The sequence below is a fragment of the Gorilla gorilla genome, chromosome 14 (assembly GCF_029281585.2).
Source record: "Gorilla gorilla gorilla isolate KB3781 chromosome 14, NHGRI_mGorGor1-v2.1_pri, whole genome shotgun sequence".
NCBI classification, from domain to species: domain Eukaryota; kingdom Metazoa; phylum Chordata; class Mammalia; order Primates; family Hominidae; genus Gorilla; species Gorilla gorilla.
In genome coordinates this window covers 64,222,885-64,247,737 of record NC_073238.2, presented here as the reverse complement: position 1 = coordinate 64,247,737, position 24,853 = coordinate 64,222,885, and the positions used below count along the sequence as shown (strand labels likewise).

Genomic DNA, 24,853 nt, shown 5'->3' with positions numbered 1-24,853 from the left:
CTTTCTGAAATAATTTTTTGCTTTATTTCTAATTCTTTTTTGATTGCTAGGACCTCATTTCTGAGTTTTTCTAATTCTGATTGATAATGTTATTTCACATTTTCTATCATTTTCTAGGATAGTTTTTATCAGTTTTGTGTATATGTCTTTTCAGTAGGCTTTCAATAGCAACACTCTGTTTCCTATTCTCTCATTTCTTACAGCATGGGCTTCAACGCCAATCCTTTCCTGTCCATTTTTTGATAGATTTTCCTGAACTTTTAAGAGCAAGAAGTGGGTCAGGGTAGCCTTTCTAGTTTCACCACTCAAGATCTTTTTCTTCTGTTGTTTGTTACAAGATGATTTTTTTTTTAAAGGGGGTGGCATTGGCATCCTATTTTCTGAGGTCTGGCTCTGTTCATTTTAGGACATTGTCCAGGAAGAGGATTTTAGTTCTTTGATTTTGTGTCTAGCTCCATCATACTTAACAATGTTGATGTGTGCAAAAGATCCCTTCCATTTGCAACTGTTCTCAAGTTGCCTTTCCAAAGTCTCTAGTCATTCATGATTTGGGAGTTCTCTTGTTCTCAGGGTCTTCAATCGCCCCATAACTTCTGCCCTTCCATTTTCTTCTGCATATATGCATATGAATCCTGTAGCTGGTGATTTAACCAGACCCTGCTTGTATTTGAGAATTCGTTAGAATACTTTGTCTCCCAACCTTGTAGGTGTTGTTTGTTTGCTTGTTTTGGGGACAGGGTCTCTATCACCCAGGCTGGAGTGTAGTGGTATGATCATGGCTCACTGCAGCCTTGACCTCCTGGGCTCAAGCCATCTTCCTGCCTCAGCCTCCTGAAGAGCTGGGACCACAGGTGCACGCCACCACACCTGGCTAATTTTTAATTTTTTTGTAGAGACAGGTCTCACTGTGTTGCACAGGCTGGTCTCAAATTTCTGGGCTCAAGCAATCCTCCTGCCTCGGCCTCCCAAAGTTCTGGGATTACAAGCATGAGCCACTGTGCCTGGCCCTCTTGTAGGTTTTGTCTGTGGAGTTTAAGTTTGGCTATTCTGATGACATTTTTTGTGTGGGGCAGGGGATGCCAAGAGATGAAAAAAATCATTGACACATTTTATTCAAGAGAAGGACGACACAGATTTTGCATTTTAAAAAGAACCGCCCCGGCTGCATTGTGGAAAATTGATTCAGTGCATGGAAGGAGACTAGTTAGGCTATTTTAGTAGTCCAGATTAGATGATGGCAGGTGGCTTACTCTTAGATAGTGGCCGTGGAGCTGGGAGGTTTGAATCCCGTTCTGGTTGACTTGTTTGATTTCAGAGGATTGAAAGTGAGTAGACAGGGATAGTCTTCCAGGATCGGTCTCTTGAAACTATTTGGATGGTTGTACAGTTTCCTAACATTAGGAGTATTGACAGGAGAGGAGATGTGGGGGATCTTTTTGGTGAGGGTGTTAGGAAGGGAGCAAGTATATTAGTTTTAAGCATACTGAGTTTGAAGCCTTTAAACCATCTCTCTTCCAGCCCTTAACACACATATGCACATATTTTAATTCTTTTGGGAGCTTTTTTCTGTCCCTCTGATTATATCTCCTCTTGATACAGATCTTAACATTTACTTTCCTATCTCAAGCTTAACACTTTTTTTTTTTTTCGAGACAGAATCTCACTCTGTTGCCCAGGCTGGAATGCAGTGGCCCACTCGTGGCTCACTGCAACCTCCGCCTCCCAGGTTCAAGCAATTCTTGTGCCTCAGCCTACTGAGTAGCTGGGATTACAGGCGTGCGCCACCATGCCCGGCTAATTTTGATATTTTTAGTAGAGATGGGGTTTCACCATGTTGGCCAGGCTGGTCTTGAACTCCTGACCTCAGGTGATCTGCCTGCCTTGGCCTCCCAAAGTTCTGGGATTACAGGCATGAGCCACTGTGCCCGGCCAGCTTAACACATTTTTATCACTCATTATTACTCTCATTTCCACTAGACCAGGTGTTGGCAAACCTTTTTTTTTTTTTTTTCAAGGCAGGGTTTCACTCTGTTACCTAGGCTGAAATGCAGTGTCACCATCATGGCTCCTTGCACCCTTGACTTCCTGTGCTTAAGCAATCCTCCATCTCAGCTCCCCCAAGTAGCTGGAACTGTAGGTGCACACATGAGCACAATGAGATACTACCTCTACAAAAAATGAAAAATCAGCTGAGCATGGCTGTGCTCAAGTGATCCTCCCGCCTCGACCTCCAAAAGTGTTGGGATTACAGGCGTGAGCCACTGCACCTAGTCTGCTAACTTTTCCTTAAAAGGACAAATAGTAAATATTTTAGCATTTGAGGGCAAAAAGGCAAAAATAAGAGCATGATGTAGGTACTTAATATCATTTATAATGTAACCACTTAAAAAATGTAAAAACCATTCCTGTTGGGACCTACAGAAACAGATAGCCTGCCAGATTTGATACACAGGTTATAGTTTGCCGATCCCTGTGCTAGACTGTGAATTCTGTACTTGCTTCCCGGTTGGCAAATGTATTGCCCAATGTATTTTAAATGTATTGAGTAAATTTTTGTTGAATGGGTGAATGACTTATAGATTAGGAGCTTAAGAGACAGAGTGGACTAAAAATAGATACTTGGGAGTGGTCATGAAACAGTAATTGCAGACATGAAGGTAGATGAGATCACTTGGGAAGAATATAAGGGAGAATATAAGGGAGTCCATCTTTTTCTGTAATTTAAACAAAGAGCATAGTAAGTCATGACTAACTCAGAGGTACTTAGGTATGGTAGTCAGTACCTCCTCTTCTTAACTGACCTAAGGTCTTAAATGACCTTCTAAACTGGCCATTTACACTTATATGATTCTTTCGGGTGAATAAGTGGTCTTTAATTATTAGAGATAGGTGAGGGTAACAGATACTTTCGCCTTTGAAGTTTTGCTACTAGTGAGTTATATATACAAATCTTAGAATTATGCTGCATATATAAATATGTATTAGTAAGCAGTCACAAAAGTCATATGGTTCGTTTCATGGGTATAGTACTTTTAGACTGGAGATTACCACCTTGTAAGAAAACTTCAACCCTAAGCAGATACCACAATGTTCTGACTAGGATTAGGTGATACAGTTCTCTAAGAAGGGATGGAACACAGGATCAAGGGGGTTTCTAGACACAGAAACTTCTCTGAAGTTGTGCTGTAGGGCCTGCCGGATTCTTAGACCCCAAACAAGTAAGAATCGAGGTGCCTGTATTTCTAGTCAATTCATATATCTTGAATAACCGTTCTACTTTAGCAGTAAAAATCTATTTCCAACTTTCCTTATGCAGAGTATCAAACCAGTGTCTATAAATTGAGATGTTCATATTCGAAGCACTTACTACCTGGGAGCTAACTCCTGTTTAGGGGTGTTTAAAACGTTAAATTAATCACCTCTTAAGTGTGGTTTCCTAATTTAGTGTGGTTCTTCAGAATTTAACTCACTAATTCTGTCTATACAGAAATATCTTAGTGTGAATTAAGATGATAGAGCAGAAAATCATATTTTGGAGCAGATATGCTGCCTGGATCTTTTTGTTATGCATCATCTTTTAATAATTCATAAATAGTTAAGTGTTGCAAATATTGCAATGAAAATATTTTTCTTTTCAGTTATAGGAAAAATTGAAGTAAATATTCATTTAGGTAAAATTTTTAACAGTGGTAGAGTTCTAATCTTCCAGTGAATAAAGATAGCTTATAGAGTTGTCAAATAACACTTCATTAATGTTGGTATTTGAAGATTGTCCAACGTTTGTCATTTTTATGAATTTATGCGTAAGACATTCTCTATATTAATAGTACTAAAGTCACAATATAGAAACATACTAAATATAGAATTAAATTCAAGTTTCTTTCTAGTGTCGAACCTTATCAGGGATAATAGTTTTTATCAGTATATAATTCCATCACATGAAATGAATATGACTAATTTGAATTTTGTTTGGCAGTTTTGTTTATATTTAATATATATCTGTATTTAAGTTTAAGTTTGTATCTAGATTATTTCAGTATAGTTAGCAAACTTTATAATTTGGATTTTATGAGATTTTTTTTCTTAAGAAGATCACTGTGGTTTAAGAAAGAGATATCACAAGAATTATTAAATAAAATATAGCACACTGAACCTGGCAGTATATTAAAATAATAATATACCATGACCATATATATAGCCTTTATTCCAATAATATAAAGATGTAACCATGCTTATATGTGTAATAAAAGAATCCATTATATCAGTATGTTAGAGGGGAGATATATATTATTTCAGTGTTTCCCCATAAGGCATGCCTGATAGATCCTCTTAAACTCAGAAGGATACCTTACCTTTTGATACAAAACATCTATCTCAAACTTATTTTTATTTTCATGTGTTTAAGGCCATGGCAATGAATTTACTTTTTAAAAATATGCATCATTAGAGATATAATTCATTGATTGCAGACATCAGAAACCATCCCTGGCTGACTTAAGCAAAACCATAATTTATTGGAAGAATGTAAGGTAGTTCATAAGATGAGTAGAGAAATGGAAGAACTGGGAATTGAGCAAGTCAAGGATATAGGCATTATTTACTACCTTGTCCAAAATTCTTCCTTTGGAATTTAATGTGCCTTTTTTTCCCTTTCTCCTAAAGATTCAGAGTTATAGAGGAGATAATTCTGATAGTGTAGTTGAGTCTTGTGACCTACTTAAGCTAGGAGAGAGTGAGCCACTTTAGGTCTCATTAAGACTACAGGAAGGGAAGGATGTAATTCCCCAAAGATGACTGGGTACAGTTAGGGCAGGGAAATGGGTCCTAGGCAGCCAAGTCCCACCTTCCACAAAATTAACCAACAGATATCCAGTAAATACAGAATTTGGCTTTTTAACTAATTGTAGCTCATCATTTAAAGTATAAGATGTATCAGTCATTGAGATTATAAATTTCTTCTTATTTATTTATTTTTTGAGACAGAGTCTTGCTCTGTCACTCAAGCTAAAGTGCAGTGGCATGATCTCAGCTCACTTCAACCTCCGTCTCCCAGGTTCAAGCGATTCTTGAGCGTCAGCCTCCAGGAGTAGCTGGGAGTACAGGGGCGTGCTACTGCACCCAGCTAATTTTGGTATTTTTAGTAGAGATGGGGTTTTGCCATGTTGGCCAGGCTGATCTCGAACTCCTGGCCCCAAGTGATCCTTCAGCCATCTAAAGTGCTGGGATTACAGGTGTGAGCCACTGCACCCAGCCAATATTAAATGACTTCTAACTCAAATACCTGAGTTTTTTTTTTTTCTTCTTCTTCTTTTTTTTGAGATGCAGTCTCGCTCTGTCGCCCAGGCCTGGAGTGCACTGGCGCCACCTCGGCTTGCTGCATCCCCCGCCTCCCAGGTTCAAGCAGTTCTCCTGCCTCAGTCTCCCATGTAGCTGAGATTACAGGTGCCTGCCACCAAGCCCGGCTAATTTTTTTGTATTTTTAGTAGAGACTAGGTTTCGCCATGTTGGCCAAGCTGGTTTTGAACTCCTGACCTCAAGTGATCTGCCCGCCTCGGCCTCCCAAAGTGCTAGGATTATAGGCATGAGCCACTGCACCCAGCTGAGATCTTTATATACTAGCAGTATCCGTATTTTGATACATCTGTAATCTTTGTTTTTCTTTTCTAGACAATGCGAAGACATAGAAATGAAGTGACAGTGGAACTGCGGAAGGTAAGGTTGATTTACATTTAAAGAAAAGTAATTAGATTTTTCTGATGTTAAAATTCTGTGTATCTTGAATAATGAAAATACTGTGGCAAATTCGTGGTCATCCCTAAAACCACACATCACTGGATACTTTATCATGGTACTTATTCATAATAGCTTTCATTTACTGAGGGTACTAGGCCCTGTGTGAAGCACTTTACCATCACTGAAATTCTCATAACATCTGATGAAGTTAGATACATTTTCTTTGACATCCTCTTTCTGTGGGCTTCCTCTCCCTTTGCTTATGTAAAAGTTACACATCCTCGTTAAAGATACTTTACAGAAGTAAATAAAAGTAGAAAAGTAGAAAAACCTTGTGTTTTCCCCACTGAAAGCAACTGCTATTAAAATTTATTGTATTTTCTTCCATTATTTTTGGAGGATTTTAGAGTTACCTTCATCAGATTGTGTTTTCTTTTTTCTCTTTCTTTTTTTGAGACAGCGTTTCACTCTGTCCAGGTTGGAGTGAAGTGGTGTGATCTTGGCTCACTGCAGCCTTGACCTCCCGGGCTCAAGTGATCCTCCCACCTCAGCTGGCTGAGTAGCTATGAATACAGGCACACCACCACACCCAGCTGTGAATACAGGCACACCACCACACCCAGCAAATTTTTGTTTATTTTTTGTAGAGACTAGGTCTCACTATGTTGCCCAGGCTGGCCTTGAATTCCTGGACTCAAACAATCGTCCTTCTGTTGGGATTACGGGCGTGAGTGCCATGCCTGGCCCAAATTGTGTTTTCATGTGAACACATTTTATTTGAAACAAATATTTAAATTGCTAATCCAGAAAATAATAGTGAATTCTCTTTCTTTACACATATCTTTTTTTTTTGATGCAGAGTCTTGCTCTGTCGCCCAAGCTGGAGTGCAGTGCTGTGATCTCGGCTCACTGCAACCTCCGCCTCCCGGGTTCATGCCATTCTTCTGCCTCAGCCTCCCAAGTAGCTGGGACTACAGGCGTCCACCACCTTGTCCGGCTAATTTTTTGTATTTTTAGTAGAGATGGGGTTTCACCGTGTTAGCCAGGATGGTCTCGATCTCCTGACCTCGTGATCTGCCCGCCTCAGCCTCCCAAAGTGCTGGGATTACAGGCGTGAGCCACCGTGCCCGGCCTATACATATATCTTTTAAAAAATAAATTTAAAACTTATTTCAGATCTTTGGTGTTTGTCTTAGGTTAGACTTTTCCTCATGTAATTCACTCCTAAAACTCCTTCCTATATTGAATTACCATCTTGGGCTGGGTGCGGTGGCTCATGCCGTCATTCCAGCACTTTGGGAGGCCAAGGTGGACAGATCACCTGAGGTCAAGAGTTCGAGACCAGCCTGGCCAACATGGTGAAACCCTGTCTACTAAAAATACAAAAATTAGTTGGGTGTGGTGGCACGCACCTGTAGTTCCAGCTACTCGGGAGGCTGAGGCTGGAGAATTGCTTGAACCCTGGAGGCAGGGGCTGCAGTGAGCCAGGGTCACGCCACTGCACTCCAGCCTAGGTGACAGAGCGAGACTCTGTCTCAAAAAAAAAAAAAAAAAAAAAAGAAAATTACCGTCTTGAAACTTTTCAGTTGTAGGGAGAAGGAAGGAGGTCTTGATTCTGAAAGTACACATTCTCTTAGAGTCACTAGAAATAGACTTGTGCATTTATTATTTAAGAATTATTTTAAATACACACTTTGTTTCATACACGGGCTAGGTAGCTCTTCAAATCTGTAGTTTTACAACGATATTGCCAGAAGCTCATTTTAACTACATTCATAAGGTCTTCGGCAGAAACGCATTTAGTTATTCAACCAAGCATTACCATTTGAGCAATTGTCTCATGGAGGTGAACACTAGATAAATAATCACATAACCAAATATATCCTTACAAATTGTGAATGATGCTGTGGAGGAAAAATAGCCATGAAAGTTAACAGAGTGAGGTTTTTTTTAAAATTGGGCATTCAAAGGTGACTTGTCTGAAGAAATAACATTTAAGCTGAAACCTGAAGGTTAAATTGGAATTAGCTTATTTTTTCTAAATGTTTAAATAACCATATTTTGAATTTTTGCAAATCAATGTCATGCTCATTGGTATAGTATATAGTTCCTGACATCCATTCTCCTGTACCCTTTCCCCACCCCCTTTTTAAAAGTAAATTTTGAAAATACTTGCTAAGAGTTGTAGTATATATTTACTAAATTTCAAAAAATTCACCTGAGGTCAAGAGTTCGAGACCAGCTTGGCCAACATGGTGAATCCCTGTCTCTACTAAAAATACAAAAATTAGTTGGGTGTGGTGGCACGCACCTGTAGTTCCAGCTACTCACAACATAGAATATTTTCTATGTAATTAGTCCAGTAGCTCCAAAATTAGGAAATTAACAAGGAAGATCATTTTTTTGTTTCAATCATCAATGGATTAACAACTAATGATAGAAGTATTTTATGTCTATTATCTATTAATCATCAATCATTTTGTATATTAATAAACATTAGCATAATAAACATTAACATAAGCATAAAAATACTTGCTAATTCCCATTCCCTGTCAACTCCTTTATGGACACAACAATACTTTGGTAATCATATTTGCAAGTTCTTTCAGATCTTTGGGTCATTTAGACCAGAGAAATGAGCTAAGCCTTAGCTTAATAAAGTAAGGTGTTTTTTCCAGTCTTAACACTTTAAGCTTTTTTTCTTTTTCACATATTGTTGACATACACCATACATACAAAAAGTCCACATGTCGTAAGTATCCAGCTTGATGAATATTTGTAATGTGAACACATTTGTGTAACCACCAGCTCCTGGATCAAAAAAGAGAATAATACCCCAGGGCCTCTTTCTAGGTATTGGTTATCCCCAAAGGTAACCATTATTCTGATTTCTAACACAGATTATTTTGCATATTTAGAACTCTATATAGGTAGAATAGTGTGCGTCCTTTTTTGTCTGGATTTTCATTCACCAAATGAAGATTGCTTTCTTTAATAGATGCAATAGAAGTAAAATTGGAATTAAGTAATTAGTATTTATTGCCATCTGTTAACATTACACCATCTGCCACCAGATATGGGCCCTTACTTTTCCTTAACTTTTCACGCTTGCAATTCAACTTTAGAACTTTTGTATTAGTTCAGAAGCCTCCTCTTGTTTAATCATTTTAGCCCTTCTAATGTGCTTATAAATCTAAGCTACTAATTTATATATTATATTTGGTTACTTGATCCTCCTCCTGTTGTTGTGCTGCCTTCTCTAATTTATAGAACTAAAAATTCTTGCATGTCACAGCATATCTTTTTAAATATTCACCTTAGTTGCCTTAGAGACCCCTTCCTTTTTTTTTTGGCTAACATTATTTCCTTTCCAGTTACTAAGGTTCGATTTCTGAAAATACTTGTAGTAGGACCAAAAATGAAATTAACTAAAGAAATCTCAAGCAATTTCATATTTCAAATTTAAGAATTCCCCAAGTAAGCAGTAGAAAGCAAACTTTCCCTGAAACAACGCCTGAAGTTTATTCAGACAAAACTTAGTTGATTTTGATGTGATTTTACAGAGATGTGGAGAGCTCTTCAAGAGAAGATTCTTCCACTCTTTATGGTCAGAGTATCTGTCCCTGATTCCAGGCCTTGCTCTCTGTATTGCTCCATTGAGGAGAGAATCACATTGTTTTTATTTAGTGACATTGAGATTCTTGAAAACAAAAGAGAGCTAGTCCCCAGAGTTTCACTGAGAAATTGAACTAGTGGATATCATCCGTCAATTGTAACTCACTTTACTCCATGGGATTTTGCTTTGAATATTTCATTTTCCCTTAGATTGTAAGCTTCTAAAGTGCTGATAATAACCACATTCACTATCCATCTACATCCCTCCACCCCAGCCTCCCAAATAACTCCTAAGTCTCTTTCTTAGCCCATCTCAAAATGCTTAATCACACTGTGGCTATGTAGTCGATTAAGTGCTGATATTCACGAATTAAATTTAATTATGATGTCTAAAAATATGCACTTATATTTAAGTCATGTATTGAAGTTTTAAGACAAATACTTCAGATATAGGCCGTGCTACTCAAAAGTCCTGATCTGTGACAAGTTAGGGAGCTTGTGCCAAAATGTAAGGCACTGCTTCCTTCAAGAGAGTCTTTCTGACAGGAGTAAATTGAAAGATATCCCATGTTCACGGATTTGGAAGAATTAGTATTATTAAAATATCAGTACTACCCAAAGTGATGTACAGATTCAGTGCAATCTCTATCAAACCTCTAATGTCATTTTTCACAGAAATAGAAAAAAAAAAACTAAAATTTATATGAAACCACAGAAGACCCCAAATAGCCAAAGCAATCTTAAAAGAATGAACCCAGAAGCATCACACTACCTGATATGAAAATCTACTGCAAAGCCATAATAATCAAAACAGCATGGTAGAGACATAAAAACACACACACAGAACAGTGGAACAGAAAAGTTTGCTTTCTACGGCTTACTTGAGGAATGCTTAAATTTGAAATAAGAAATTACTTGAGATTTCTTTAGTTAATTTCATTTTTGGTCCTACTACAAGTATTTTCAGAAATCGAACCATAGTAACTGGAAAGGAAATAATGTTATCCAGAAAAAAAGAAAGGGGTGTCTAAGGCAACTAAGGTGAATATTTGAAAAGATATGCTCTGACATGCAAGAATTTATTTCACCAGAAATAAATCCACAAATTTGTAGTTGGTTGATTTTTGACAAAGGTGGCAAGAACATGCAACAGGAAAGGACAGTCTTTTCAATAAATGGTCTTGGAAAAACTGGCTATCTACATGCAGATGAATGAGACCAGGCCCTTATTTCACACCATATACAAAAATCAACTCAAAATAGATTAAAATGCAAACATAAGATGTGAAACTGTAAAACTCCTGGAAGAAAACACAGGGGAAAATCTCCATGATACTGGTCTGGGCAATGTTTTCCTGGATATGACCCCAAAAACACAGACAACAAAACAAAAATAGACAGATGCAATTATATCAAATTTAAAAGGTTCTGCACAGCAAAAGAGACTATTAATAAAGAGAGAACCTATAGAAAATATTTGCAAACCATACATCTGATAAGGGGTTAATATTATATAATGAACTCAATAGCAAGAAAACTAACAATTAAAAAATGGGCAAGGATTGGGCACGGTGGCTCACGCCTATAATCCCAGCACTTTGGGAGGCCGAGGCGGGCGGATCACAAGGTCAGGAAATCGAGACCATCCTGGCTAACACGGGTGAAACCCCATCTCTACCAAAAATACAAAAAATTAGCTGGGCATGGTGGCATTTGCCTGTAGTCCCAGCTACTCGGGAGGCTGAGGCAGGAGAATGGCATGAACCTGGGAGGCGGAGTTTGCAGTGAGCCGAGATCATGCCACTGCACTCCAGCCTGGGTGACAGAACAAGACTCCATCTCAAAAAAAAAAAAAAAAAAAAGGGCAAAAGAGCAGAATAAACATTCTCAAAACATAGAACTGGCTAATAGGTATACTAAAAATTGTTCAACATTACTAATCAGAGAAATAAAATTAAAACTACTGTGAGATATCATCTTACACCTGTTAGAATAACCGTTATCAAAAAGATGAAAGATAACGCATGTTGGTGAGGATGTGGAGAAAAGGAAACTCTTGTACACTCTTGGTCAGAATGTAAATTAGTATAGACATTATAGAAAGCAGTATGGGGAAGTTCCTAAAAATAGAACTACCATGTGATCAAGCAATCCCACTACTGTGTATATATCCAAAGGAAAAATGAAGCCAGTATGTTGAAGAGATACCTGCACTCCCATGTTTATTGCATCACAATACCTGAGATAAGGAATCAGCCCAAATGTCCACCAGTAGACAAATAGAAAAAGAAAATGTGGTATGTATACATAGTGGAATACTTTTCAGCCTTAAAAGAAAGAAACCCTCTCTTTTGCAACAACGCAGATGAACTTGGAGGATATTACATTACCAGAAATAAGCCAGGCAAACAAGGCAAGTATCACATGCTCTCACTTATGCATGGAGTCTAAAAAAGGTAGACTCATGTAGGATGGTGGTTACCAGGGGCTGGGGCCAGGGGTGGGGGGAACAGGGATTTGGGGAGATATTGATTCAAAGTATAAAAAATTTCAGTTAGATAGGAGGGATAAGTTCAAGACCTCTACTGTAGAACATGGTATATTGGTCAGTTTTCACGTTGCTGATAAAGACATACCTGAAACTGGGCAATTTACAAAAGAAAGAGGTTTATTGGACTCACACTTCCATGTGGCTGGGGAGGTCTCACAATCATGGCAGAAGGTGAAAGGCACATCCCATATGACAGCAGACAAGAGAGCTTGTGCAGGCAAACTCTTGTTTTTAAAGCCATCAGATCTTGTGAGACTCATTCACTATCATGAGAACAGCGCAGGAAAGACCCACCCCCATAATTTAATCACCTCCCACGGCACATGGAAATTGTGGGAGTTACAATTCAAGATGAGATTTGGGTGGGAATACAGCCAAACCATATCACATGGTTATGAACTATAGTTAATAACAATGTGTTATATTCTTGAAAAATCACTGACAGTAGATTTTAAGTGTTTTCACCACACACACAAAAATGAAATGTAAGGTAATGCATGTGTTAATTTTTTTTTTTTTTTTTTTTTTTTTTCTGAGATGGGGTCTCATTCTGTCACCCAAGTTGGAGTGCAGTGGCACAATCTTGGCTCGCTGCAACTTCTGCCTCCCAGGCTCAAGCAATTCTCCTACCCTCCTCAGTAGCTGGGACCACAGGTGCTCACCAGTTTGCTCAGCTAATTTTTTGTATTTTTGGTAGATACGGGGTTTCGCCATGTTGCCCAGGCTGGTCTTGAACTTCTGAGCTCAAGCAATCTGCCCGCCTCAGCCTCCCAAAGTTCTGGGATTACAGGCATGAGCCACCGCACTCAGCTGTGTTTATTAACTCATAGCTATTATTCCACAGCTTATACATATTTCAGATCATCATCATCATTTTACTCAATACATATATAGAATTTTTGTCAACTTTTTAAAAATAATATGTTTAAAGCAGGTCTTTCTGTCTAACTAAAGAGCTGAACTAAACAGTGTGCTTAGTTTCACAGTTGATTTACATTCTGGCACAAGCTCCCCTCCCCACCTTTTTTTGTTACTTTAGAGGCTTATCACCCTGAAGGTAAAAGCTCCTTATCTTGTAGCAGAACTGTAACAAACAGTTTGAGAATTATTAAACTAGTGTAAGGATCACACTTCAAATAACAGATACTGATCCATCAAAATTGAGGATGACAGATGACATCTGTTTATTAATAGGTACTATTTACCTGGCCTCTGACTCCTTTCGTGTGAATTGTTTTTTCTTTTACCTCCTTGCTCTCTTTCTTCCCAATTTAGAGAGGCTTTTATGCATCAACACTTAACACACATCTGTACCTCTTTTTTTATCACATTGTAGACAGAGTTACGTAGGAATTAAGTAACTTGCATAGTCACAAGCTAATAAATGGCAGAGCTCTTACCATTATGCTATAATGCCTCTCAAAATACATGTGTGTTGGATGAATAATGCTTCGTGGGTTGAGAATGAGCTCAAAACCTGTTACTTATATTTTCAACTTTTGGCACATTATATTAAATTTGACCTAATCTTTTCTTGATGATTGGTCAGTCAGGCCATAGGCCCTTATTTTCATTAGATTTGGAGGTGAGGCAAGTTTAAGATCCTACATAAAGAAAAAATCCACCCAAGTGCCCCACTTGCTTGATAAGATCCAGTACTTGTTTAGTTAATTGTTTGAAAGATCTTTTAAAAAATACTCTAAATTCCCCCATATTAATAAGCCAAAAAAGAAAAATATGATCATATCAGTTACTCATTTCTGATAAAAGGAATAGAAAGGAATTGCCTCATCTTGATAAAGAGCACCACAAAAACCTCACAGCTAACATCACACTTAATGGTGAAAGACTAAATGCTTTCCCCTGAGATTCAGAAGCAAGGTGAGGATGTCCATCATAACTGCTCTTATTCAGTATAATGCTGGAAGTTCTAGCCAGTGCCATATAAGGCAAGAAAAAGAAATGAAAGGTATGTAGTTTGTAAAGGAAGAAGTAAAACTGTCCGTATTTGCAGATAATGTGATTATCTATGTAGAACATCCCAAGGAATCTATCAGAAAGCTCCTGGAACTAACAGGTGAGTTTAGCAAGGTCACAGAATAAGGAAATCAGTCGCATTTATATATGCTGAACATGCAGAAACCAAAATTAAAAACAATACAATTTTTAGACAATTCAAAGAAAATAAAATACTTCAGTATATATTAACAAACATGTACAGGATTTATACAGTGAATATTACAAAATACTGGTAAAAGACATGAAACAAGACTTAAGTAAGTGGAGAGATGTATACTGTGTTCATGGATTGGAAGCCTCAACGTAATAATGACATTGATTCTCCCTAAATTGATCTGTTGGTTTAATGCATTTCCTATTGAAATTCAACCAAGATATTTTGTGGACATAGATAGACATTTAAAAATGTGTATGGAAAGGCACAGTCTCTAGAATAGCTAAAACAATCTTGACAAAGAAGAAAAAGGGAAATTACTTCACGCAATATGAAAGCTTATAGTATATAGCTATAGTAATCAATACTGTGTGTTATTGGTAGAAGGAAAGACATAGACCGTGGAACAGAAAATATAACCCAGAAATATACCTGCACGAATACCTCCAGCTGATTTTTAGCAAAGTTACAAAACCAATTCAATGGAGGGAAGGACAGCTTTTTCAAAAATGGTGAGCCTAAACTTCACACCTTATGCAAAAATACAAAATGGATTATAGACTTAAATGTAAAGCACAAAGCTATAAAAGTTTTAGGAAAAAACATAGAGAATTTTCTGGATCTGGAGACAAAGAGCTATATTTGACCACAAAAGCCTAATCCATAAAAGAAACAATTGATAAATTGGACCTGATTAAATTAAAAATTTTGCTGTGTGTGAGCCCATATGAAAAGATAGAAAAGACAAGCTAGATATTGGAAGAAAATATCTGTTAAACCACGTATTCAGTAAAAGACTAGTATCCAGCACATATAATGAACTCTCAAAACTCAGCAGTAAGAGCCAGGTGCAGGGGCATAACACCTGTATTCCCAGCTACTCAGGAGGCTGAGACAAAAACAACTCTTGAGCCTGGGAGTTGGAGGCTGCAGTATGCTATGATGTTGCCTATGGACAGTCACTGCACTCTAGCCTGGGCAACATAGTGAGACCCCTGGCTCTTACACACACACACAGACACACACACACAGACACACACACACTTAATAGTAAGAAAAACCAAAACAGTCTAATTTAAAAAGATGTGAAGAGTCATTTCATTGAAAGGAGGACATACAGACATTAAATAAGCACGTGAAAAGATGTTCAGCATCGCTAGCTATTAGGGAAATAGAGATTAAAGCCACAACTACATATCTATCAGAACAGCTAAAGTAAACAATAGTGACAACACCAAATGCTGGTGAAGATGTGGAGAAACTGATCACTCATGTTAGTGGTGGAAATGTAAAATGGTACAGTCACTCCGGAAAACAGTTTGTCAGTTTTTTGTCTAAACATGCAACCTCTGTATAACCCAGTGCTTACAATCCTGGACATTGATCCCAGAGAAAGGAAGATTTGTATTCATATGAAATCTGTACATGCATGTCTATATAGCAACTTTATTTTTTAATAGCCAAAACTTAGAAACAACACAGATGGCCTTTAATGGGTAAATAGACATACTGTAATATGTCTACAGCATGTCTATATGATGAAACACTATTTGGCAATAAAAATGAACAATTATATAAGCAACAATTGTTGATACAAGCAACAATTTATATAAATCTCCAGACAATTATACTGAGCCTATAATTCTGTCATAAAAAGGTTATATACCATATGATCCCATTTATATAAAATTTTTGAAATGATACAATTTTAGAAATGGAAGACAGGTTAGTAGTTGCCAAAGGTTATATACGGTGTCAGATGAGAAGGAGTTGATTTTGCTTATAAAAGGTCAGGAGGAATGCATCTTGTGTTTTTGGAAGTGTTTACCATCTTGACTGTGGTGGTAGATAACATGAATCTATACAGGTGATAAAATTGTATGGGATGTAATACACACACACACACATGCAAATACATGTAAAACGAGAAGTCTGAATAAAATAAGTGGATTGTATCAATGTCAGTATCCCAGTTGTGATACTGTACTATAGTTTTGCAAAGTGTTACCATTGGGGTAACCTGGGCAAAGCATACAAGGGATCTCTCCATATTCTTATAACTGCATGTGAATATACAATTATCTCAATAAAAATTTCAGTTACCAAAAAAAGCCTAAGTTAGTATCGAAAAAAGCAGCTATTTGATAAGATGAATTAAATGATCCTGCAGGGAAAAAAGAAACATGCATTAGATTGTCAGTTCTTAACATGATTGATGAACCAGTAGTGTTATTTTAAAAAATTTGTTTTAATCAAAGCATAACACACTGAACAGAGTGCCCAAAACATAAATATAACTTATAAAACTTGTGGGTGAATATCCATGTAGTCACCCAGCAGTAATATCATTTTATAAATGTTAATATTGAGGGGAATTTTCATTGAGTATATTTTCCTACCTCATTAAAAGCATTTAGATGCAACCAGGGTTGGACTATTTCTTAAAAAACAAAACAAAACCCAAGGAACCAAAACCTAAACTAGATGAAGATTTAAAGTGAGGGTATTATTGGATAAAAACAGATTTAATTACTTATTTCAAGCTTGAAAGGGGGCTGATAAATAATGTAATTATCCTTTTCATAAGATTTAAAAGAATTGGCATCAAACTTGCTCCACAAGTTTAGGTATAGAATTGCAAGCCAGTTTTTCAAGATGGAAAGAGGAATTTGGGAATGAAAAGGAAGTACTTTATATAGAGTTTAATAACATACAGAACTTACTAACTCAAACAATATATTAAGTTGTGTTATAAGAAATTGCCCATAGTTAACCGCTTTGAAAGCAGTTCATGTGGTTCAACCTAGTAAAAAACAGAACATCCAAAAGGGCTAGGTAAATACATGCATACGTGGATAATAGATTAATAATGGATTTTTAAAGGAATTTAAGAAATCCATTTAATCCATATGTGTGTTTAAGGATTGGTTGGGTGTTGAAATTAGGTAAGTTCCCATAACCCCTGAGCTGCTTTCTCACCTGACAAAAGAAAAGTATACCCTTTATGGATGCCGAATTTATTGTAGTGCAGTTTTCAGGAGGGTAAAAATCTCTAGGTATCAACTGAAGGGACAGTTTAAGTTATTGGTTTTAATGATTAATCTGACCATTAGAAACCTGCCCAGTGATTATTTTTCCTTGGCTTGTACATATTTTTGTCAAGAGTAAAGTATGGGGCAGGCGCGGTGGCTCACGACTGTAATCCTACCACTTTTGGAGGCTGAGGTGGGCGGATCACCTGAGGTCAGGAGTTCCAGACCAGCCTGACCAACATGGAGAAACCCTGTCTCTACTAAAAATACAAAATTAGCCGGGTGTGGAGGCGCATGCCTGTAATCCCAGCTATTCAGGAGGCTGAGGCAGGAGAATCACTTGAACCCGGGAGGTGGAGGTTGCAGTGAGCCGAGATCGCACCATTGCACTCCAGCCTGGGCAGCAAGAGCAAAAAATCCATGTAAAAAATAAAAAATAAGTAAATATGGTTCTTGTGCCATAGATATTTTGGTCTATGTTAGGATGTTTTCAATTTAAATGCAGGGGTTGTTACCCAATGTTTGATAAAAGAAATAATTTACAAAGAAGCTATAATAGCTCTAAACTAGTATATGCCTAATAGAATGTCTCTCTCTCTCTCTCTCTCTCTCTCTCTCTCTCTCTCTCTCTCTCTATATATATATATATATATATATATATCAAAATTTGCAAAATTAGAAGGGGAAATTCATCAAAGATATAATCATTGTGGGAGATTTTCTTCTTAGTAATGAATAAACACAAGAAGAGATAGAAAATTTGAATAATTTAATTCACAAATTTTAACTAATAGACACATGTAAAACCACATATGTGTTTGGAAACTGGTTTTATGATAGAATAAGATATAGTTTCCAAACTCTGCGCTGAGGTAACATGGGGCTCCACAGTGACCTGAAAGGGTCTTTGGGATATTTCAGTTTTGAGAGAAATACAGTGACATCTTTCAGACACCACAGAACTATTAGATCTCGAGGTAGTCCACAGTTTAAACACTTAAATAACACTACATTCCTTTCTACAATTATTTTATCTAAGAGTGAAATAATTTTTTCTTTCAGTTTATTTGTTTTTCTTTTCTTTTTCCGAAATGACTACTTTGGTGTACACTGTGGACTGAGAAAGTTTGGGAACTTCTGGTATAAAGCAGATGTCAGCTAATTTCAGTGTATTGTACATACATGTTCTCTGACTTCAATATAATTAAATTAGAAATCACTGAATAAGACAGTTACAAAAACCTCATAATTGTGAACGTTTTAAAGTATGTCTGAATATATTAAATATATTGAGTATAAAAGAAATCTTAATGGATTCTAGGAATACCTAAAAATGAACAGTAGGAAAACTATTATATGTCAGAACCTGTAGAATACAGTTAAAGTGGTAATTCAGGAGACAAATTTATAGCAAGTAGAGAGAAGGAACAACAACAAAATACCAGGAATTTTAGAAGTCATATTAATTTAAATACAGCATAAATTTAAAAACATGAGTGCATCATCTAGTTTTTTGCTTCATAATACACCGCTCCAAACTATGTAGCTTAAAACAATAGCCATTTTATTGAGCTAACAATTTTGTGGGTTGGCAGAGTGGGTTTTCTGGCATAGGCCAGTTCAACTGTTTTCTGCAGGCTTCCCTTACTGTCTCTGGTCAGCTGGCAGGGTTGGTTGGTGACTAGATGATCTAACATGGTCTCAGGTAACTTGGCTGGGACTTGTTTGTTGTCCACACAGTCTTATTCTCCATGGCTCAGTGTTCACAAGGTGATTTCAGGAAAAAAGTTGCAAAAGAGAACCTGTCCCTGATGTGTAAGCACTTTTCAAGTCTGTTTGCTTAATGTCCCATTGCCAAAGCAAGTCACACAGCCATGCCTACAGTCAGTGCGGGACTGGATATGGGAAGGGGAATTACTGCCATTTTTGCAAACAATCTACAATTTAAGTATGAGCAAACTTACGCAAATAGGCAAGGCGCAGTGGCTCACGCCTGTAATCCCAGCACTTTGGGAGGCCGCGGCAAGTGGATCACTTGAGGCCAGGAGTTTGAGATCAGCCTGGCCAACATGGCAAAAACACATCTCTACTAAAAATATAAAAATTAGCCAGGTGTGGTGGCGCACGACTGTAATCCCAGCTACTCACGAGTTTGAGGCACAAGAATCACCTGAACCCGGGAAGCAGAGGTTGGAAGTGAGCTGAGATTGTGCCACTGCACTCCAGACTGGGTGACAGAGCAAGACTCTTGTCTCAAAAAAAAAAAAAAAAAAAAAAAAAAAAACCACAGTGGGTGCTTAATGAAGTGTGTGTGTGTAAAAGCAAGCCAGGTAATTTTGTTACCGAAGCCAGAATGTGACCCTTGTCATTGGTTTGCAGTATGCACATTTAATTCATATTATCCTTATGTGTTCAGTATTTGTTTCATAATTGCCTAATAAAGTTGAAGTAGTTTTAATGGATTTTTCATTAACAGTAGTCCTTATGACTTCTTAAGCATTTATTGGTTGCCTTTCAGAACAAAAGAGATGAACACTTATTGAAAAAGAGAAATGTTCCCCAAGAAGAAAGTCTAGAAGATTCAGATGTTGATGCTGATTTTAAAGCAGTAAGTTACCATGTTTTAATAGTGATTTTAAAATAATTTTTATAGTAACTGTGAGAACTTCATTTTTAATATAAGACCAACTTTATAATGGTAATGAAAGTATATTAACTCAGGTACACTGTTTAATGAATGTAATTTTGTTAGTAAACTCTGCTGAACTATTTTTTTTTCTTTTTAAGCAAAATGTAACCCTAGAAGCTATATTGCAGGTATGTTATTAATTTAATACTCTCGTTTTGAAGTATTTTGAAATTGATTTTTTTTTTCATTTCTGAAATTTACATTTGGTATTGCAGAATGCCACAAGTGATAACCCAGTGGTCCAATTGAGTGCTGTCCAGGCAGCAAGGTAAATGCTAATTTGTCCAGAGAGAGAATTATGTCATTCCTCAGTTGTGTTACCTGGTAGTCTAGAAGTTAATATGTTGTTATTTCTTTTCACAGTTTGAAAATTATAGCAATTAATTTCTCATTTATTTTCCTAGAAAACTGTTATCCAGTGACAGAAATCCACCGATTGATGACTTAATAAAATCTGGGATTTTACCAATTCTAGTCAAATGTCTAGAAAGGGATGATAAGTAAGTATGGATTTGACTCCCTATTCAGTTTTTTTCAGTTAACTTAAAAGTTTGGATTATTACTTAACCAGTGAGTTCAGTTTGGTTTTGTACTTATGATGTTTTTCAATCGTCATATATTTTAATTTAATTTTCTTATTCTGTGATCATATTTAGCAGACCCAGAGTGCTTCTCGTTTTCATTTCCGAAGGATGTGTATGTTTTCTAGGAAATTTTTATCTCCTGTTTATTGCCTGTTTTAACTTATCTCAAATATTTATAGTCTTTATTAGGATTTTTTATTAGTAATATTTTAAAACAACCCAAATAATGTTTGAGTCACTCTTTGCTTATGAGCCTATATAGAGATTAACCTCGTGACTAAGTCAACATGGATGGTTTCCAGAACTAAGTGGCTCTTTCTTACCCTGGGAATCTTCCAGCTGATTACTGATCCTCTGTGTTGTCTTTAACAGAACTTCATCCATGATAAGTTGTCCGATGTCAGACTTTTTGTTTGCTGCAAATTAAGAATAAGGGGACAGGTTATATTTACCCAGGAGAGAAGGAGTAAAACTCCACTTGATATCTTTTGAGGAACTGGCCCTATTTCCATTTTTGTTTAGTGATATCTCAGTGCTGTGCCTTAAACTTTGTTAATTTGGATTAACTGGGGAGAATATAAGTTTGAACTCCAAAACATATTAAAACAAATGCTTTTTTTTTTTTTGCATTTAAGAGCATCTAGACTGAAACTTGGGATATTTTGCTAAATGTTGTCCAAGGAATTTTCAGTTGGCTAGATAAGAATAGTGGTATATAAATGTTGCCACTAAGGGTTTTTAGTGTTTAAAAATGCCATTTGCTTTCGTTGTGTGCCACAACCTCTCCCACTTTCCACCCCCAGTCCTGTAACACTTTTTAAAATACTGTCATGTTTGTTTTCTATAACAGTGTTACTTAAGTAAAGGTAAGTTTTATTTCAGCTGTTGAAAAAATAAATTCTGGCTGGGCACAGTGGTTCACGCCTGTAATCCCAGCACTTTGGGAGGCCGAGGTAGGTGGATCGCTTGAGTCCAGGAGTTCGAGAGCAGCCTGGGCAACATGGTAACATCCCAGCTCTACAAAAAAAAAAAACAACACGAAAATTAGCCAGTGGCACATGCCTATAGTCCCAGCTACTTGGGAGGCTGAGGTAGGAGGATCGTTTGAGCCTGGAATGTGGAGGTTGTCCTGAGCCAATATCGTGCCATTGCACTCCAGCCTGGGTAACAGAGCAAGACCCTGACTCAAAAAATAAATTCGGCTGGGTGCAGTGGCTCACACCTGTAGTCTCAGCACTTTGGGAGGCTGAGGCAGGCAGGTCATGAGGTCAGGAGATCGAGACCATCCTGGCTAACGTGGTGAAACCCTGTCTCTGTTAAAAAAATACAAAAAAAAATCAGCCGGGCGTGGTGGCAGGCGCGTGTAGTCCCAGCTACTCGGGAGGCTGAGGCAGGAGAATGGTGTGAACCTGGGAGGCGGAGCTTGCGGTGAGCTGAGATCGCACCACTGCACTCCAGCCTGGGTGACAGAGTGAGACTCCGTCTCAAAATAAATAAATAAATAGGGGGGAGGGGGGAGGGATAGCATTAGGAGATATACCTAATGCTAAATGACGAGTTAATGGGTGCAGCACACCAGCATGGCACATGTATACATATGTAACTAACCTGCACATTGTGCACATGTACCCTAAAACTTAAAGTATAATAAAAATAAAAATAAAATAAAATAAATAAATAAATAAGTTCTATTCTACTTCTACCTTTAGGACCCTCCACTTGTTCTTTTTTTTTTTTTTTTTTTTTTTTTTTTTGAGACAGAGTCTCGCTCTGTTGCCCAGGGTAGAGTGCAGGGGTGCAATCTTGGCTCACTGCAATGTCTGCCTCCCGGGTTCAAGCGATTCTCATGCCTCAGCCTCTTTGAGTAGCTGGGATTACAGGTGTGGCTAATTTTTGTATTTTTAGTAGAGATGGGGTTTCACCATGTTGGCCAGGCTGGTCTCGAACTCTTGACATCAGGTGATCCTCCTGCCTTAGCCTCCCAAAATGCAGACATTACTGGCATGAGCCACTGCGCCCGGCCTAGGGCCCCTTGTTTGTGGCCAACTTCTCTTCTTCTTTTTTTTCCTTTTCTTTCCAGTCTTTTATATGTAGACTCATTTGTGTGTCTGTGTCTGTGAAACATAACATATAATACAGAAAAATATGCTAAAATATGTACAGCTTAATGAATAATTATAAAACTCAGACCTCTGTAACCACCACCCAAAGCAAAAACAGAAAATTTTCCATGATTTGGATCTGACTTTATGGATTTGTCATGGGAAGTTGTGTTATAATGTAAAAGGCCATATACTTTGGAGCCAGATTGACTGTGGTTCAAATCCAGGGTTTGCTGTTGATAAAAATCCACGTGGCTTTTGAACCTCAGCTATCTCATCTATAAAAATTAGGTGATGGTAAGGAATGGAAATAATACATACAAAGCACTCTACACAATGTCAAACTTATGATAAATGTCCATTTGTTTTTTATTTTTATTTATTTATTTTTTTGAGACCGAGTCTCGCTCTGTTGCCCAGGCTGGAGTGCGGTGGCACAATCTTGGCTCACTGCAAGCTCCACTTCCTGGGTTCATGCCATTCTCCTGCGTCAGCCTCCCGAGTAGCTGGGGCTACAGGCGCCTGCCACCACGCCCAGCTAATTTTTTTATTTTTAGTAGAGATGGGGTTTCACCATTCACAGGATGGTCTCGATCTCCTGACCTTGTGATCCACCCACCTCGGCCTCTCAAAGTGCTGGGATTACAGGCGTGAGCCACCGCACTCGGCCGTAAATGTCCATTTGTTATTGCACTTGTTTTTTCTATATCTTTTCTCTTTTTTTTTTATTTTTCCACATGACATCTTGAAAGACTTTCTCTGGCTTTATAATTTTATTTTTTACATTTATCCATTTTCTCATTTAAGTCCCCCATTCCCAGTATTTTGCCAAACCACCTAACCAGCTTAATAACTTTCTCCTTCCAGTCTGAGGCAACATATACTGTCTTACTGTTTTTGATCTTACTGGGTTTTTTTTACTTCTTCCCTGCCTCTGATATACCATCTTATTTCCTGCCTTCTGTTAGAATTCATCATACACAGGGGAAATTTTAAAAGTTTGTGGAAAAGTGGAATCAAAAGATAATAAAATATATGAAAGATAATAAATATATAAACTTGATTTCTCAACATAAGCTCCATCAAGGTCAAGACACTTTTGTAAGTGATACTACCAGCCATTGTCTATCCCTAAAGAACTGAGGGTCCTGGGAATTTAACCATGTCAGCGCAGTCTTTTTCATGATATTAACTGAAGAAAACTAGATGCCCTTTACAGGTTGTTTTTTTAAGATTAGGAAACAAAAAGAAGTCACAAGATGGCCAAATCAGAACTGTAAGGTGGATACCTAATGATTTCCTATTGATTCTCTTGCAAAATTGCTCTTGTTTGAAGAGCGGAATGAGCAGAAACATTGTGGTGGAGAAAGACTCTCTGGTAAAGCTCTCTCAGGCTTTTTTCTGCTAAAGCTTTGGCTGACTTTCTCAAAACACTCTCATAATAAGCAGGTGTTATCATTCTTTGGCCCTCTAGAAGGTCAACAAGAATAATACCTTGAGCATCCCCAAAAACTTTTTAGTCATTACCTTTCCTCCTGACCAGTCCACTTTTGCTTCGATTGTACTTTGTCTTTAGGATCATACTGGGAAAGCCATGTTTCATCTCCTCTTAACAATTCCTTGAAGAAATACTTCAGGATCTTGATCCCTCTGGTTTAAAATTTTCATTGAAAGCTCTGCTGTTGTCTACGGCTTATCTGGGCACAATGGTTTTGACACCTATCAAGGGGAAAGTTTGCTCAACTTTAATTTTTCAGTCATAATTGTGTAAGCTGAACCAATCAAGATGTCTGGTATTGGTTATTGTTTCTGCTGTTAATCAGCAATCATCTTCTGTTAGGGCACGACAAGATTAATTTTTTTCCTCAGATATTGTTGTTGATTGTTTGCCGCTGTGGATTTCATCTTCGACATTGACTTGTCCCTTTTTTTTTTTTTTTTTGAGACAGAGTCTCACTCTGTCGCCCAGGCTGGAGTGCAGTGGCACGATCTCAGCTCACTGCAAGCTCCGCCTCCTGGGTTCACACCATTCTCCTGCCTCAGCCTCCCGAGTAGCTGTGTCTACAGGTGCCTGCCACCACGCCCGGCTGACTTTTTGTATTTTTAATAGAGACGGGGTTTCACCGTGTTAGCCAGGATGGTCTCCGTCTCCTGACCTCGTGATCTGCCTGCCTCAGCCTCCTAAAGTGCCGGGATTACAGGCGTGAGCCACCATGCCCGGCCGACTTGTCCCTTCTTAAAAGGAGTTAACCATTTGTAAACTGCTGATTTCTTTGGGGGCATTTTCCCCATAAAGTTTTAAGTACATCAGTGAGTTCACCATTATTTCACCCAAGCTTCACCATAAATTTGATGTCTGTTTTTGCTTTAATTT

At 37.7% G+C, this 24,853-nt stretch overlaps 1 protein-coding gene across 3 annotated transcripts in view; it reads left to right on the top strand.

Moving 5' to 3' along the window:
* Positions 1-24,853, top strand: part of KPNA3 (karyopherin subunit alpha 3) — a 93,826-nt gene that overhangs the window by 40,536 nt on the left and 28,437 nt on the right. For 2 of the 3 annotated variants that reach the window (XM_031001314.3, XM_063697389.1), the window contains exons 2-6: positions 5,668-5,712; positions 19,623-19,712; positions 19,892-19,921; positions 20,009-20,061; positions 20,198-20,293. In XM_031001314.3, the coding sequence (XP_030857174.1) occupies positions 5,668-5,712; positions 19,623-19,712; positions 19,892-19,921; positions 20,009-20,061; positions 20,198-20,293 (314 nt within the window). Of the gene's footprint in view, positions 1-5,667; positions 5,713-11,629; positions 11,762-19,622; positions 19,713-19,891; positions 19,922-20,008; positions 20,062-20,197; positions 20,294-24,853 lie in introns of those variants that run through there. The other variant, XM_019039848.3, reaches the window with a different exon arrangement.